Source organism: Ciona robusta, chromosome 1 (assembly GCF_009617815.1).
Source record: "Ciona robusta chromosome 1, ASM961781v2".
In the NCBI taxonomy this organism is placed as follows: Eukaryota; Metazoa; Chordata; class Ascidiacea; order Phlebobranchia; family Cionidae; genus Ciona; species Ciona robusta.
Genome location: NC_143235.1, coordinates 14,222,792 through 14,238,910, shown reverse-complemented (window position 1 = coordinate 14,238,910; position 16,119 = coordinate 14,222,792). Strand labels below are relative to the sequence as shown.

The 16,119-nt window shown below is 36.2% G+C and overlaps 1 protein-coding gene across 1 annotated transcript; it reads left to right on the top strand.

Moving 5' to 3' along the window:
• Positions 1 to 3,647: 3,647 nt before the first annotated feature.
• Positions 3,648 to 15,330, top strand: LOC149743579 (uncharacterized). Its single transcript, XM_089872069.1, has 3 exons — positions 3,648 to 5,534; positions 11,761 to 11,908; positions 12,180 to 15,330. Exons 1-3 carry the CDS (start codon positions 4,832 to 4,834, stop codon positions 13,285 to 13,287), a joined length of 1,959 nt encoding a protein of 652 aa, XP_089728195.1. The 5' UTR covers positions 3,648 to 4,831; the 3' UTR covers positions 13,288 to 15,330.
• Positions 15,331 to 16,119: the final 789 nt, after the last annotated feature.

The following is a 16,119-nucleotide window of genomic DNA, read 5'->3' as shown; positions in this document are numbered from 1 at the left end:
CATGACGTCATTTCGAGAGGTCAAAAGGTCACAGACCAGACGGATAAAAATGAAATCGAATATTTGTGCAATCGCCAAAGAAAAAATGCTTGCTGCTATCTTTGAACGAATCTTACAATAACAAGACATTTATGTAACACGTTCTTTACGTATATACATCCCATGTCTACCCCTTTCGGGAACATTTCGCAAAGGGCTCCAATTTGACAGCGATTTAGAAATCAAGACGACACGCGTGCGCAGTGATGCCAAATGAATCTCATATAAACTATTTCCCAACATTTAAACTTATCCAATTTTAATAAACAAATATTTTATGTGCAACACTGTGAATTTTCGTTGGCAACACTGTACGGTAAAAAACGAGGTGCTATAAATTACCGCCTTTTTGAAGTTCCGTGTTTTATTTTCCCAACAAGGGAATCTAAACACAACATTGATCTCCTTTTAGTTGAGCAATCTTGCGGCAACCGCTAGGGTGAGCTAATAAGCGCTTTAATTTATCAGTATGCGTTGAGTAGAAAAAGATAAAACTAAAATATGCGGTTTTGTTGCAGACTATTGGTTGTATGGATCCAGTCAATCACAAACATATTCTACATTTAATTTAACAACCTTGTGGCTATTTAGACACCAAGCAACTTTTGTATGAGCTACAATAAGGTGCAACACGTCACAGGTGTTATTTCGCCAACATTATCAATTATTTATTTGGGTTTTTCACCTGCTGTGTAAATGTAGGGCGAAAATAAACTTACAATAAAAATAATCTATCCCGAAAATTCTATAAAATCTTTTCAAAACAAGCAAAAGGAAGATTATCTAAAACAAACGACTATACGATATATTGTTACACCTAAATTATAACGGTCATTTTACATCGGACTGAACTATGTTAAGAAATTTATGCAACATAAACAGTGTATTTCCTAATTTGTAGTTAGAGACACAAAAGAAAGTTTTTAGAACTTTTTAAAAACATTTTGAGCGAGTAAGCGCGACTAAAATGGCCTAACCGAATCACACCCACGCTGTCGAGCATAAATCTTAACTGTATAGCAAATATACGATGCATATGTTTCAAACACATAGCTACCCGACATTTTGGAATATGACTTTTCTAAAAATAACTGTAGACCGACCACTATAGTGAATTTGAAAAATTACTTCTCTAAAAATAAACCATACATAACACGACTACTCCAGAAAATACCAAACTAGCCTGTTATCATTTGTTTTGTTTACTTTGTTTAAAAGGCTGTAACTATTATACTGGCGAAAATTTTATAAATAAAGTTTCTAAAGTAAACCGTTATTATACCTCTCTAAATTAAACCTGGCAGTTAGAGAAGTTTTTGAAACTGTTCAAACAAACCCTCGTTCAAGTAAAATATAACGTAACTAAATCCAAGTATTCAGCTGTTTTCTTATCCTTTGTAATCAAAACTAATTGGAAAACTTGAATGTTTACCAAAAAAACTAAGCGCTCTTGTTAGAAAAATCCTAAATGAGTAACAGACGCAATTGTCAAAATAGTCTTGACTTTGAAACGCAACAGTGGCAATCGTGACGTAAAATGAAAGATCAGAAAATCAGCTACTCAAATATTAATCATAAAGTGAATTGTAAAGTCATAAAGTAAATTTTGAATGTCGGTTATGACGATTTAATGTCCATTATTCACTCATTATTGCTTAAACTTTGAGATTTATGTTGATAAAAAATAAAAATGAAAACGGCGGCCAAAATTTGACCGCTGGTAAATTGCCATGACAACCATTGAAGCAGTGTTACACGAAAAGTGTCATTATGATGTAACATGAGTATGACGTATGAGCTGCCATGGGTTGTTATGGTAACTGAACACTGCCAGTTAGTTGGTAGCTCAAAAAAAAACGGTGAAAAAGTTTTTTGCTGGAGTATCCCTATGGTGACTTTTGCGTGACCTTTCTCGTTCTACGTCACCGAATACGTCATCACGCTCTGTCGTTTTCGAGTGTACGTAAGTGGGATCATTCAACGGACAAATTATTAGGAAATTAAGCCTATTGTAACGTCACATTGGCATGCTGATTCTCAAGTGTTTGTTTTAATTAGTAACAATGACGATTCTGACGTCATAGAGAAAAACGTTCTTTGTTTTGAAATATTTTGCCAATATCGGGAAGATCTAAACATGAGTTTATTTTGGTGGTATACGATGAATCATGTTTCCTTGTATAATGCATAGATAAAATTCCTTTTGCCTTTGGAGAATTACCCCATGTTGTACATGTTTATACTTGTCAACTTGTGTACCTATAAAAAAGAAATTTTACTCTAGTATATAAATGGTTCTTTTGTACAGACTGATGATGCCCTTTTAGGTGAAATACATATATCTCATAGATTACAGTTCGTCAGAATTGATTTTTGTCTGATTTTCGTAGCACTTAATTCCTACCTGGTAGTTTCTATATGAATTAAAGACTGAGGATGTCGTTTTAGGCGAAATTTTCTCGTACTGTTGGGTAAGATCGAACACCTTTAGCACATATTATCCAAATATCCTGATTGTGTTTTAACCAATTAACAACGGTCTATGGGAGTTGTGAGGATACGGTTTTATAATTCTTTGAATATTTTTTGTTTACTGCCAAATAACACGAGAAAATAGAATGAAAGTACATTCTCGTTTGACTGGATTTTCGTCTGTTTATAGGTGTTTTTTACAGCACTTTGATCTTCCCTATTCCAGCATGTATGAGATTTTTCAATGTTATTTGAAATGTGTTCACATAATTGATCTATAGCACGGTCGTGTGTGAAAAACCAAGAGGTCATTAGCTCAAATTTTCCGCTTCGGACGTCCTTTGATCGCGGCAGGATATGCCTCTTATTGTTTGTTATGAGCAATTAGACCTTAACCTGACTGCTCACTTTTACATCGTCTTGATATGGTTCATAAACTGACTCACACCGTTGGACATAGAAAAATTATAAATGTGATCAATTTTTGTTTGATACATTTAAAACAAATGTTTTCGTGACCCAACAAAAGGGGATTGTTACCTCAGAATATAACTTTCTAGACTTTTAGGATAAATACCACTGCTGGGTAAGATGGATATACCAATAGCACATAAAATCGCATGTTTCCGAATCGTGTTATTAACAACTACCAATGCCCTTATTGAGTCGTGAGAATACAGTTTATAATTTTAAAATATTCTTCATTCACTACCAAGTGTGACCATGAAAGAGAATGAAAACATAGATCTCACCCCAACCTATATTATAAAGGTGATTTTATGTTTGATGAAAAATTGAAAGTTGTTTTCGTCAGTGAACAAGGGGTCATTGTCAACGACAGAATATAAGATACCTTAGAATTTCAATTATGGTCGGTACAATACTTGATATCATAATAAGCGCAACTGCTGATAGAGAAGTGCACGTAGCGGCACTCTAATCATATTGATATCGAAATAATAGGACATTGTGACGTGTATTGGCTCCAATTCAGCTTGGCAAGTTATCTTCCGGTACGGCATCCACATTACGTGACCTGTCAATCATTCGTGTGTCCATTCACAAATAAAACTCGAATTCAAAACAATCATTGAAGCACGCGCGAAAGACACGATTCGATTGTAGACATAATAAACGATCGTTGCAACCACGTTTGATGTATTGTGAGTAAGAATGAGAAAATATGGGACCGGAGGTTTCAATTAATGCAACGGCTGCTCCGCCACCGGTGTTCTATCACGCCTTCTCTGTGACGCAATAGTCGATTCGCGCGAGTGCGCAGAGTGCTCGGAGCGTCAATAAAGCTTGGTTCAAAATGATGGATGAACGAAAAGAATGGTAGACAGAGATTGCATTTCAATATTTAGTGATTTCAAAACGAACATTACGTTGCATTACTATTTGCTTAGCAAGTTAATTATTATCGAAAGTAGGTCAGCGTAGCCAGGCATCAAAATATTGCTAGTAATTGAATTAGCTGGGTCGTATTTAACAGCTACAGGTACTCAGTTAAACGCAGGCATCGCTAAAAGTGAAAGGTTTCTTTCCGCAATTCATCTGTTACGCAATAATGGCGTTTGCGACGTGATACTTTCATCCATTTTGTTGTGCGTTAGTTTTATCTTAATTGTATCTATTTGTTAACTATATGAAATTTGTTCATAATCTTGATTGCAGTGTCATTGTTATGATGCAGCCATATTATTTCACAAATCTAACTTCGACGTAACAATCATTGTATTATGAAGTAACTTTACTTTTTAAGTATGTATGCGACAACAATATTATTTTAATATTTCATTTATGCGACAACAATCTCGATTTATGACAAGTACAAATGTGCAATTGTGACGTATTTACATCAGACGTAAGTAAATTGGAATACCTCCAATAATGCTTGTATTATTACGTCACACAACTCCTTCTTGTTTGTCGTGATAATGCATAATCGTGACGTCACAAGTGCATGTATGAGTTATTTCACCTTGTTCGTATTTTTTAAATTATGTTTTAAAAGCTAGATATAGTTTGAAAAACAACACTAATTAACTAAGTATTCGCGAGTCTTCTAGTGTACTGTTTGATGACGTAATAATACATCGTTTATTCCGCGAATAGCTGTCCTGCGATTCTATATTTATTTAAAATCGCGAAACATTAAACTCAAAATCTGGCAAGTTCAAATGTAAACAAAATGGCGATCGTGCCGCTCGACGATATCGCCGTATCAACCAATCTAACCACTGAGCACTTTATTTCGTCACTGATATATCTTTGTTACGTAGGTTAAGTTAGGAAAGATGTGAGCCAGGATCCAGAGATGATTCGCGAGACTGGGTTCATCAATTCGCAACCTACGTTCGCAGAGTGCCTTAATATTGTGAGTTCGGGTATAGAGGACAATGCTTCTGACGTTTATCGAAAGTCGCCGATTGCAGCCGCGTTTGATCGCGTACAACAGAAGGAAGAGACAATAGCAGATTCCACAGGCAGCAGCTTGCACAGCGACTGCAGCCCGACGTCTTCGCGACCAGTGTCGCTCGCCTTCTCACCGATATCGACGGTTTCGAACTCGCCCCGCGGGAAAATGGGCTTCGTCGGCCCGCAGAATAACTCAACAGTTCCGTGCGCTTCAACTTTAGCCACAAGCCAAAGTCATCACTACCAACAAAGTCATATGTCATCGGAATATATTCAGGGTTCCAACTTTAGACCCCATAACCCACCCTATGCACCAAGGATACAGGAACCTACCCACTTCGACCCCAGATTTAGCTACCGGCCCCAATTCGATGCCCCTCACAGTGCATACGAAGAACCCCAGGATCACGGAGCGTTTACGTTAGCCCCACCTGACCCACCCTACAGGGGAATCCCCTCTTACCCCACAGCTCATGTGTACCCAGTGGATCCATTCTTGCAATATCAAAGAAGTGATTATGACGTAATAAGAGACGAACAATGCCCGGATTTTCCATGGATGAGAGAAAAGAAATCTGGGAAAAAAACGTCAGAAGGAAGAAGTAAGAAATTTATTCTAGTTTCATTTTTAATAAATATTTAACAGATTTTTGCGGGTCCACCTTTTAAATAAATATTTAAAAGATTTTTGCGTGTCTACCTTTTAAAACAGCTCGTGGCAATGTGAGCGCGTGTTTTGTTTTAAAATATCAAACGAAATATGTTCAATTCCGCTGAGCACTTTTTGCACAATAATATTCAAATAACACTGGTGCTCAATACTTTATTGTTTGAATATTGTGACTTATTAGGTAACAGTTTCTTTTCATACGTCATAAATCGCGTACGAATCGCACGCCGCTACCACGCCTTGTAACGCGCGATGCTTCATGTTTTACACGGATTCTTTGACACATAAAGTCATAATATATCATAGGTATGAGTCAAGACTAATGACTCATTCATGAACCGTTAGCACTGTGGGGTAAGATGGATACTTCGCTTGTATAATCCTATATTTTCTGATCTTGTTTTTAACAATCAACAACACTGTTATAGAGCCGTAAGGATACGGTTATTAATTTTGTAGATATTCTTTGTCTATTACCAAATGGGACGAAAAAGTAGAATGAAAATTCGACTCCAATTAGTACAATAATGTAAAATATGAAACTTCTAGAATTTCTGAATATTTTCCCTTGCAACTGCTGAAGTGGCAACCACTTGTCACGTCACAATGTCCATCATCACGTGACGGGTCAGCAATATTTGCCTTAGAGCGGAAATCGCGTAAAATCCGAGAACGCCATTGTTTTGTGAGAGAAACGTTTAATTCAGCGTCATAAAGACTTTAACAAACGCCAGGCCCTAAAATTAATTTCTAAGTAGTTTAAATGAAATGAGTGTTTAAATGTGTCTAAAATGAAATATATTATTCGTTAAGTGAAAAAAGTTGTTCTAATCTTAGTGTATACCTATTGATAGCGCATTTTGTTGGAATAAATTATACTAAAAAACTTCAGCAAGCCCCGAAACTCTTAGGTAAATAATATATATAATAAATACCACTTTGGGGTAAGATGGATGCCGGTAGCACATATAATATCCCATATTTACTTGTTTTTAAAAATTAACACCGCTCTTTTAAGGTCGCAAAAACATAGAATAAAAACATGGACCATCTTACACCAACATAATGTATATATTTTATATCATTGGTGTATTTTATGGCTTTAGTATTATTCAATTACACAGCATATCTTGACTATATTCAAACATACTGCATTGCATTTGTAGAATTCTACCAAAGTTTTGCGTAAGTTTACAATCATTTTTTAAGTTACCATTTTGTTTTTTAATAAAGGTTTACATATCCTACTTTTTATGGCAAATTTATTTTGTAAAACCTGATTAAATATATTTTGGGTTTCAATCATGGCTTTCACAAATCGAACTGCATGGTATGCGAGTTTGGAGTAAAGAAAAAACTAAGTTACGCGCTAACATATTAGTAGGGTGGGGAAGGATGCGACACCTTATCATTCTATTTACTGGTCACGTTGGTAGTAAACAAAGAAAATTTAAATAAATATAAATCGGTATCCTTCGGGTAAGATAGGACACTTTTTGCACATAACATCCCAATATCTTGATCGTGTTTTAAACAATTAACAACGGTCTATATGGGAGTCGTGGGGATACAGTTTTATGATTCTTTAAATGTTATTTGTTTCCAACCAAATAAGACGGGAAAAATGATTGTCTAACTCTACCAAACAATTATTAACTTAACACGTTCATGAACTGTATGCGTAAACTGTGTGTGACTTCTGCTGGCTTTTTGCAAATACGTCTTGCAGAAAATAAGAATATTATTATTCTACAACGGCACTTTTAAAACAAGGTTCTGTAGGTTTACAAAGGGAAAAACTGTCTTCGGTAAAAAATATTTTTAAAAATGTCATAGAATCGATTTACGATGCATGACCGATTTTTAGGGGGCGCAGGTTTTGAAAATGGATACGTTTTTGTAGATGAAACTATCGAATCTGCCAAAAAAACATTAAACGCGTGGTTGTGGTTCATTGTTTGTTGTTCAGTTTAATTCTCTGTTTCGTCAACTCTTCGAATTATTCGGGTCATTTAAGTTAGGGGTGTCAGTAAGAATTATCCGACAGTTAACTTGCTGCACTTAACAAAGCCAAGTATCTGGTGTGTTTACGCTCTACATTATAATACTCCCACACTGTCAGAACTTCAGGATTAATTGAGATTTAAGCGAGCGTAAACCACGTGATTAATGAGACGTCCCGAGGAACCTAAACGCTAAAACAACTAAACTTAAATTTTTGACATGATTTTTTTGACAATGTTATATTTTGTAGCAAATTCTTTTGGCTTTGGGTGTTTTTTTTTATGTGACTATATCTACAAGTATAGCAGCAAGAGTTTTGCTCAGTTAAACCTTCAGCCTTTACTTCCCTTGCGGATGACTTAAAATGAGCAGTGGTCTAGCTGCTACCTTTGAAGATGGGCTGGTCATCCGTCATTGTCAACCAACTGTCCGCGCTGTTTACCTGTCCGGCGGCCCGCGCACTACTCGCTTTGTGACGTGTAGAAAGGAGATATTGTATCTAAACAGACGAAAGAATCTTTGCACGAAATGCAGGGTATTTATAGAAAGTGATTGCAGCAAAAACAAAGGTCTGTTTCTCAATTTCACTTAGCGACGTGACGCCATTTTACGATTTGTGTCATTTTTACCGCTGACATTTTCGGCACTTTTACAATGTTTTCGCACATCGCTGGTGAAAGTGGTGAACTTATGATCACTAATTCTGCAGAAGCTGCTTAACTTTTCGCTTGGACCACATTTTAGCAAAACTGTTTGTGTTGGCGGTTCAAGTTTCGAATTTCACTTCGCCTCGTAACTAGAATCGCAGTTTGGGTGGGCGAACGCTTGGCTAAGCACTGTGACCACATTCTTGACTCTAGCAGCCCCTAAAGTGGGTTGCCGGCACAAGTTGTATGTTAAACCAAGGCACCATGCGCTTTTTAAGGTCTTTGGTTTCAAGCTATAAGTTGCAGGGATATGGGAACCTCTTATGCAGTTGTTTTTCCTGCTTGTTTTGCACAAGAAGCCTAAACAATCACAACATTTCATCTAGTATTTAATTTCAACAAAAATACGTTCACATAAAAACTCAAGTTCCATCACAGAGCATTTGAACCATGCAAATACGTCATAATTCACACCATTATGAGCGCAACAATTGAAGCATTGAGCGAATTTATAAACATTGGTTTTGTTTTCATTCAAATTCAACCAAACAAATCAAGCACTGTGACGTAACAAGACATACTCTCTTCGCATTCTCAAACCATTTTGAGCTTCATAATTTATATTGTGACGTATGTACACGGTGTATATGTTTAAACTACATGTTATCTGACATAATTCTCACCTTTACGCCCACACTAAGTTAACAGAACAGCAGTCTTGTTCGCTTATCGCAACTTAAACTAATATTTGCCAAACTTGTGAACTTCTAAATACTTCAATGATAAACTTGCGAATCTATGAACAAACAATGAGCTTGGTTAGTTTGACAAATAGCTATTCTTACATCACAATTCCAGTTAAAACCAGTTGAACTTTGGACATTCATGCATTTTTAAATGCAAAAACAAGCAGGGAATTTAAATTATAACTTGCACCGTGCGCTTATTTATTTAATGTCTATATATGTAGTGTCTCGTGCCATGCCATATTTAATCACTCGCCCACATGCGATAATATAGTTAGTGCATATACTATGAACAAAAATTCAATTTAAGATATTTTTGATTGATGATTAAAGTTTTTTCGCGTTGCAGACATTTAATCAGTGCCGTTTATTGCTTACAATATCCTCTGACAAGCGCTTTATTAAAAAGTAATATGTCACAGCCAGTCTAAATGTCATAACAACGGTCATACTTCGTAACAGTCGTTACAACTGACGTATCAAATTCTGATTCTTAAATCGACTGAAGAAATGATAAGAGCATAATTTTCTCAGCTACCATAAGTCGCACGATATCTTTGTTTGTTCACAGTAGCAATTGTTTGCTTTAACTAGTAGCCTATTGTTTAATCATAATGTTTTCTGCAAACATAGTTTGCAACTTAAGTCACTGAAACAGTTAATCTTCGTATTAAGTACCAACCTGGGCTGTCAAAAACTTAATTTAAGACGAACTCCCAAATTATTTCAACCCTTTTTCCAATTGGTCGTTTTAATAAATAAAGACCCCTGATTGGTTGTTTTAAAATCGTTTTTAACCAATAGGTTCTCGAGTTAGACTTTGATCAATTTGACCCCGCCCTGGTGTTGTGTAATTCGTGTATCGAAGTAATTAACAGCTGAATAAACACTCTTATCAGCTATACGAGTCGCAATATATGTACGTCATGTTCAAACAAATAAGGAGTGAAAAATACCCGCACGCGAGGGTTTTACATTTTCTTTTATTCTACGTGAGTGAGGTCCTGCAGTGTGACTCGTCATAGAACCGGAGATTTATGTTAGAATTGGCCCAATACCCCCTAGACTGTCACATTCTGTAAAACAAATAAAAACTGAGAGCAGCACGCGGAAGGTTGTCACATTACTTGAACCTTTGACGAATGTCAATCCTAAGTGACAAGCATGACAGTTGCAATTGACTTTAACTCGCTAACTCTCAAAGTAATCGGATTAAAAAGATCGCTTTCCCGAGATTTTCGCGCTCAACCGCGATAAAATGAAGATTCCGCACCCTGGCCAGTGTTGCCGGATTAAAAAATCAACTATTTTCAAAAAACAGTGTTTCCATTATTAAATTATATTTTTAACCAAAACTTAAAATTAATTTTAACTGGCAACACTGCTTTTCAAGAGCCTTGAAAGGTTAATAGGCTTAAGCTTATCCGACTTAAAGTGGAATTGAAACAATGTTTCACACTTAAGTTTACTTTGGCTATTCATGTGCTACAATGCTGCTTTCCCACCACCACACACGTGTTTAAGTTTTTCAATTCGACATACATATAAATGTATGCGACATAAAGATGTTGTTTTAAAATTTTAAACCAGCATTTTCATAATAAAAAGTCTATATAAAAACTCCCTGCGTGTGTGCGTATTACGTTGAACTTACACATATTTTAATAGTTAAGATGGACTTTGGACTACAGCTAAATTTGTGTGCGTTTACTTTATGTTACATTTAGTAGTGTGAGGAAAAATGGAACACCTTTTAATTCCATTTTCTTGTCTTATTTGGTAGTAAACAAAGAATATTCAAAGAATTACAAAACCGTATCTTCACGACTCCCACAGACCGTTGTTAATTGTATAAAACACGATTAGAATATGTGGATAATGTGTGCTAAAAGTAGCCTATCTTACCCCACAGTACCGTATGTGTTTACTTTATGCCATATATGCGTAAGTGCGTGTTTTTGTGCAAATGTGTCTACTGCAAAATAACTAGAAGTAAAGGAAAAAGTACCTACCGTGTTTTGAGTGTGTTTGCGTCGATATTTACACATGAAGGTTACAAATTGTTGGTTCAAAGAACTGAAATTAAAATGTAAAAACATATTACAACATTAACCTAACCCCCTTGTAAACAAATCAAATCGTATAAAACATAACACAGTCCCATTACAAACAAAACACTAATGCTTAGCCAAGGAAGAACAGAACGAAAGCGAGCAAACACCAAAACTTAAAACTTGGCGGCGTGCGCGCGCCTAATTAAAAGTGTTGCCATTTTAGAAACTTTTAAAACATGTTACAAATTTCGCGCCGCATTCATCAAAATCGAAACCTCAATGATTGTTTGTTTTGTGTCTATCTGGTTTACTAGTGGTATTGTTATGTTTAAATTAACAAGAGAGCAAACCTTCAGTTTGTTGTGATTCTGTTTCAAAATTATCTTTGATGTATTCATGTGATTAAATATGATGAATAGCGGCCATTGTTGTAGTGATTTGACAGCGACATAAACGCAATTGTTATCAAACAAACGACCCATTTTGGGGTGGAAAACATTCTTTACATACTGCTTTTGTTAAAAAAATTACAAAAATATGAATAATAATAAAAATATGAATAAAAAACTAAACAAGCACAAATCAAAATGGCGACCCAAGAACCACATAATGCAGTGAATGCGCGTCGGCCGTTTCAAATTTGCAAACTTATCAATTCCGGAGTCAAAGCTACGATCAAAGGTTTTAATAATTTGATAAAATCTTAGGAGTTCGGCCCGCGGGCGCATCCAGGAGACTACGGACTGCTTACACCAACACCCAACTGCTGGAACTAGAGAAGGAGTTTCATTATAACAAGTACCTTTGCCGACCAAGAAGAATTGAAATTGCGACCCTGCTCGACCTGACTGAGAGGTACAGTGTATGGCGATTGATTTCAATTGCTTCAAACCTTACGGGTTGACTTAATTTTCAGGCATAAATTACAAAACAAATAATCTTCTAAAAAAATAATCACCCACAAATTTACGTATGTGGTAACTCGTAAAACAAAACACCCGCGTTATATCGTCTGTTGTTTCCCATCGTGCCATGTAAGTTTAAAACAGTTACATACATTACATTTATTCATCCTACAATATTAAGCGTAGTGCAATTGTAATATATTGTCCCGTTATTTTTCCAGACAGGTCAAAGTTTGGTTTCAGAACCGTCGAATGAAACACAAACGTCAACAATTACAACAATCACAAAAAGACAATGACGATTCTGACGTAACAAGCGCCGACGAAAAAAATGACGTCAAAGAAACCGGTAGTGACGTCGAGTCGGATAAAAACGATGATGTCACTTCCCTTGAAGCATCGGAGAGCGGAAATGGTAAATCACGTCATTCTTCAAGTGATGACGTAACTGATGACGAAAGCAAGATAGCTGTCCCTTCCTCCCCAGTCGTTAAAAGAGAAAAATACAAAAAGTCGGAAAAGAAATTTGAAAATATTCAATGCGGTACTGAGAGTGCCAAGTCATCGGTGCATGACGCTGCAGTTTCCGAAAATGTCAAAAGCGAAGAAGTATTAAGTCCCAAAGACGAGACAGTTGATGACGTGTTTAATATGTCACAAACCTCCCACGTCACGACCAGTGTTTCCACACGTTGTCATCTGCACATGAAGTGCAGTGTTGACCACAGAAAATTTGACAATAACTGGCAACACTCTGTGAATGAAAGCACAAAGACAGCAGACCAAGCAGTCACATGCACACATCCCATGAACATGGAACACTCTTTTCCTCAAGCAACGTTCATGCAGCGCCACCATACGACCACTGCCAACGGAATGTATAAACCGCTAGATGTCATAACGCAGCAGGACGAATGGCATAGCCACACACTGCAAGGCAAGACACATAACAATGAATACGCTTACACCACTCAGCATAAACATGAAGTGCCCCATCCCACCTACCCCCCATGGAAACCCCCACCCCAACCCATCACCCATAACTATCATTCAAAACCCTTCCCTTTATTCGATAGCAACGTAAACTCTTACAACTACAACAACGGTTTCGACTCCAGCTTTCGCCCAAGTAAATACCGACCCTTCATTCCCGATAACGGGTATTCCCCAACTCATGACGTAAACCGGCAGCAAATCCCTCACCCCGAATGGAAAGCCCCTATGGGGAAGTACCCCAAACCGTACACCCCTCAATATGAGAGCCACGGTGTTAATATATCGCAAACAGCTGGCTTACTGAGCAACGCTCAGAAACTGCTGGATTTGTAATTTATATCATTTGTACTAATCGTTGTGTGACGTCAGCAATAAAAGCGCTAAACATAGAACTTGTCACATAACTAAAGTTAAGATATGAATTGTTTGGTTCATAATTGAATGAATGTAACTATTTTAACCTCGCGAGGCGGCGCAATCGCAGTCATTGTAACACAGGTGTTTTGGTTCATACACCTCGTTCCCGCCTATGAGTTACCATGTATCTAGTATGGAGCTTTTGTTGGTCACTTTTTTTCGCTTAATGTTCGAATGACAATTTAGACAACCCATAAAAGAACTGGATTGGCGCAACTCCGAGGAGTATATTCATTACGTAACAAAAGAATATTCTGATTTAAACACGAGCGACCTTTGTTTATTTTTAAAGTTTTATTTCGGAACAATCATACCCTTTATGTATATTTAGAGACGTCATAACACCAATTAAAGCGCCTTGTCTTTGACATCTATTTATAAAAGGAAGTTATTTTAAAACTGCTGTGCCGCGGTGCAAGGGTCGCTGTTAGTCTATTGTTCTATTTAATGATGTCACAATGCACGTCATAAACCACCGCGCAAATCATCGATTCGTTTTAAAAACGAAATGGCATTTTATTTTTAACGACAATCAGGGATAAATTCTTTGAAAAAACATTTCTGTTGTAAAGAGAAGAAGACCTCGATGAACAAACGGCATTGTAGTAGATTACTACGTCATAATCCCCCGCTATATTCGATTGTTTATAAATAATGAGTGGAAGTGCCTGTCGTCATGTCTTTGGCGTCGAGAGTTTATAAATCTATGCTGGAGATTTACCGTCTCAGTCAGCGAGACATTACTTGGAAGACCTCAAGCCGATTAAGTTAAATAAAATGCGGATTTCAGACTTGATGGAAAGTTTTAATGAAAAACAACTTCTTTGAAGATTTAGGTTATAAGTTAAAAACAAGTGTAACGTTATGTGCAGCAACATGTTTTTAGTATACGTCTTGATACTACAGTTACATTTGCATACAATGAAGTGAAATGTAGTTTAGTAGTTGCTCTTGTTAGTTAGTGTTTTTAAAGCTGTATCAAAAGTAAGCAAGTAAAAAACTTGGTTTTAAAAATCGTTGTCGATAAACAGTAAAACGTTCAAGACTGCAGTAAAAACCGTTTGGTTGTTTTTATTGATTAGTTTTATTTAAAGCTATAGCTGTTAAGAAAGTGAAAACTTTTTTTTAAGGAAGTAGTTACTAAAACTTAAACCTTTCGTTATCGGAATTAAATTTAACTTTGTATAGTCGATTTTATTATGCAGAGGATAGGACTCTTGATGTAAATTCGTTGCAGTATGGTTTAAGGCTCGTTAACTAATCGATGTTGTAACTCAATTATAGAGACAACGTACTACGTTATATTGATAAATACTTACATTGAGGCTTGCTTCTCTACCGAGTCGTAAAATTTACATCGCAAGATTAATTAATTTAGTTCCTAAAACGGTTAACTTTTTATTTGTAGTTTAAGAATTCTGACCTAAATCCCAGGTCCTTGACAAAGACCTCACCTACATAGAGTGTAATAAGTGTAATATATAGGTTAAGTTGCAATAGTATATATGTGAAGGAATGAAAAGTACTAGATTTCAGTTTAGACTGTGATAGTACAGTGGGAAAAGATGGGACACCTTTTCGTTCCATTTTCTCGTCTCGTTTGGTAGTAAACAAAGAACGCGTTTAAAGAATTATAAAACTGTACCCTCAAGACTTTCATAGGCCGTTGTTAATTGTTGAAAACATGGTCAGGATATTTGGATTTTATGTGCTAAAGATGTTATATCTTCCCCAAAGTACTGTACAACCCTATTCTATAGTGCCCAGCATAAAGTTGGACGATTCTTGTAACGAAATAACAGTCACGGAATTATAATCTGTTAGATATATATTTCGACTAAATGACATCATCAGTTTCTTATTCAAACAGTATGTTTGGACCTTCGTTTTAAAAATGTAACTAAAAACGCTAAACATAAAATTTGCTCAAAACGCTAATCCTAAAAAGATAAAATAAAATTTAGAAATTTACTATAAAAACTGCAAAGGAAGTAAAGGGGGTAAGTGCAACGTCTCAAAAAAGCAAGATTATTATGTTTCAGTTAAAGGCCATGTTTCAAAACTGAACTAAACACGCAACCAGCATGCAGGTCTCCAAAGATGAAACGAAATTATTGATTTTGAATATAAGTGAATGTCTTGAAGCCAACAAGTCGAACGTCAATAAAAGCTCAACGTTGTTGTGGGAACGATATAGACTATAGAGAACATAGTAGGATCGGGGAAGATGGGACATCTTTATATTATTTAGGCATCTTAATCATGTTTTAAACAATTAACACAATCTATAGGAGTCGTGAAGACACGTTTTTATATCTTTTTGAATGTTCTTTGTTTACTACCAAATGGGCGAAAAAATAGAATGAAAAGGTGTTCCATCTTCCCCCACAGTACTATATATAGTTATAGCGGACTGTAGTGTATAGTAGGTTGGGGGAAGATGGGACATCTTTCCATTCCATTTTCTCGTCCCATTTAGTAGTAAACAAAGAATATCAAAAAATTATAAAACTGTATCCTTACGACTCCCATAGACCGTTGTTTATTGTTTAAAACACGATCAGATTATCTGGATATTATGTGCTAAAGGTGTCCCATCTTCCCCCACCCGACTATATAGTTATATCGGATCGCATGTCATTCATAGAGGGATGCAAGGGATTATTAGAAGTATACTTGTGTGTCAACGTATGGTACTGTGGGGTAAGATGGGATATCGTTGGAGTATATGTTAATACTCCGTATTTT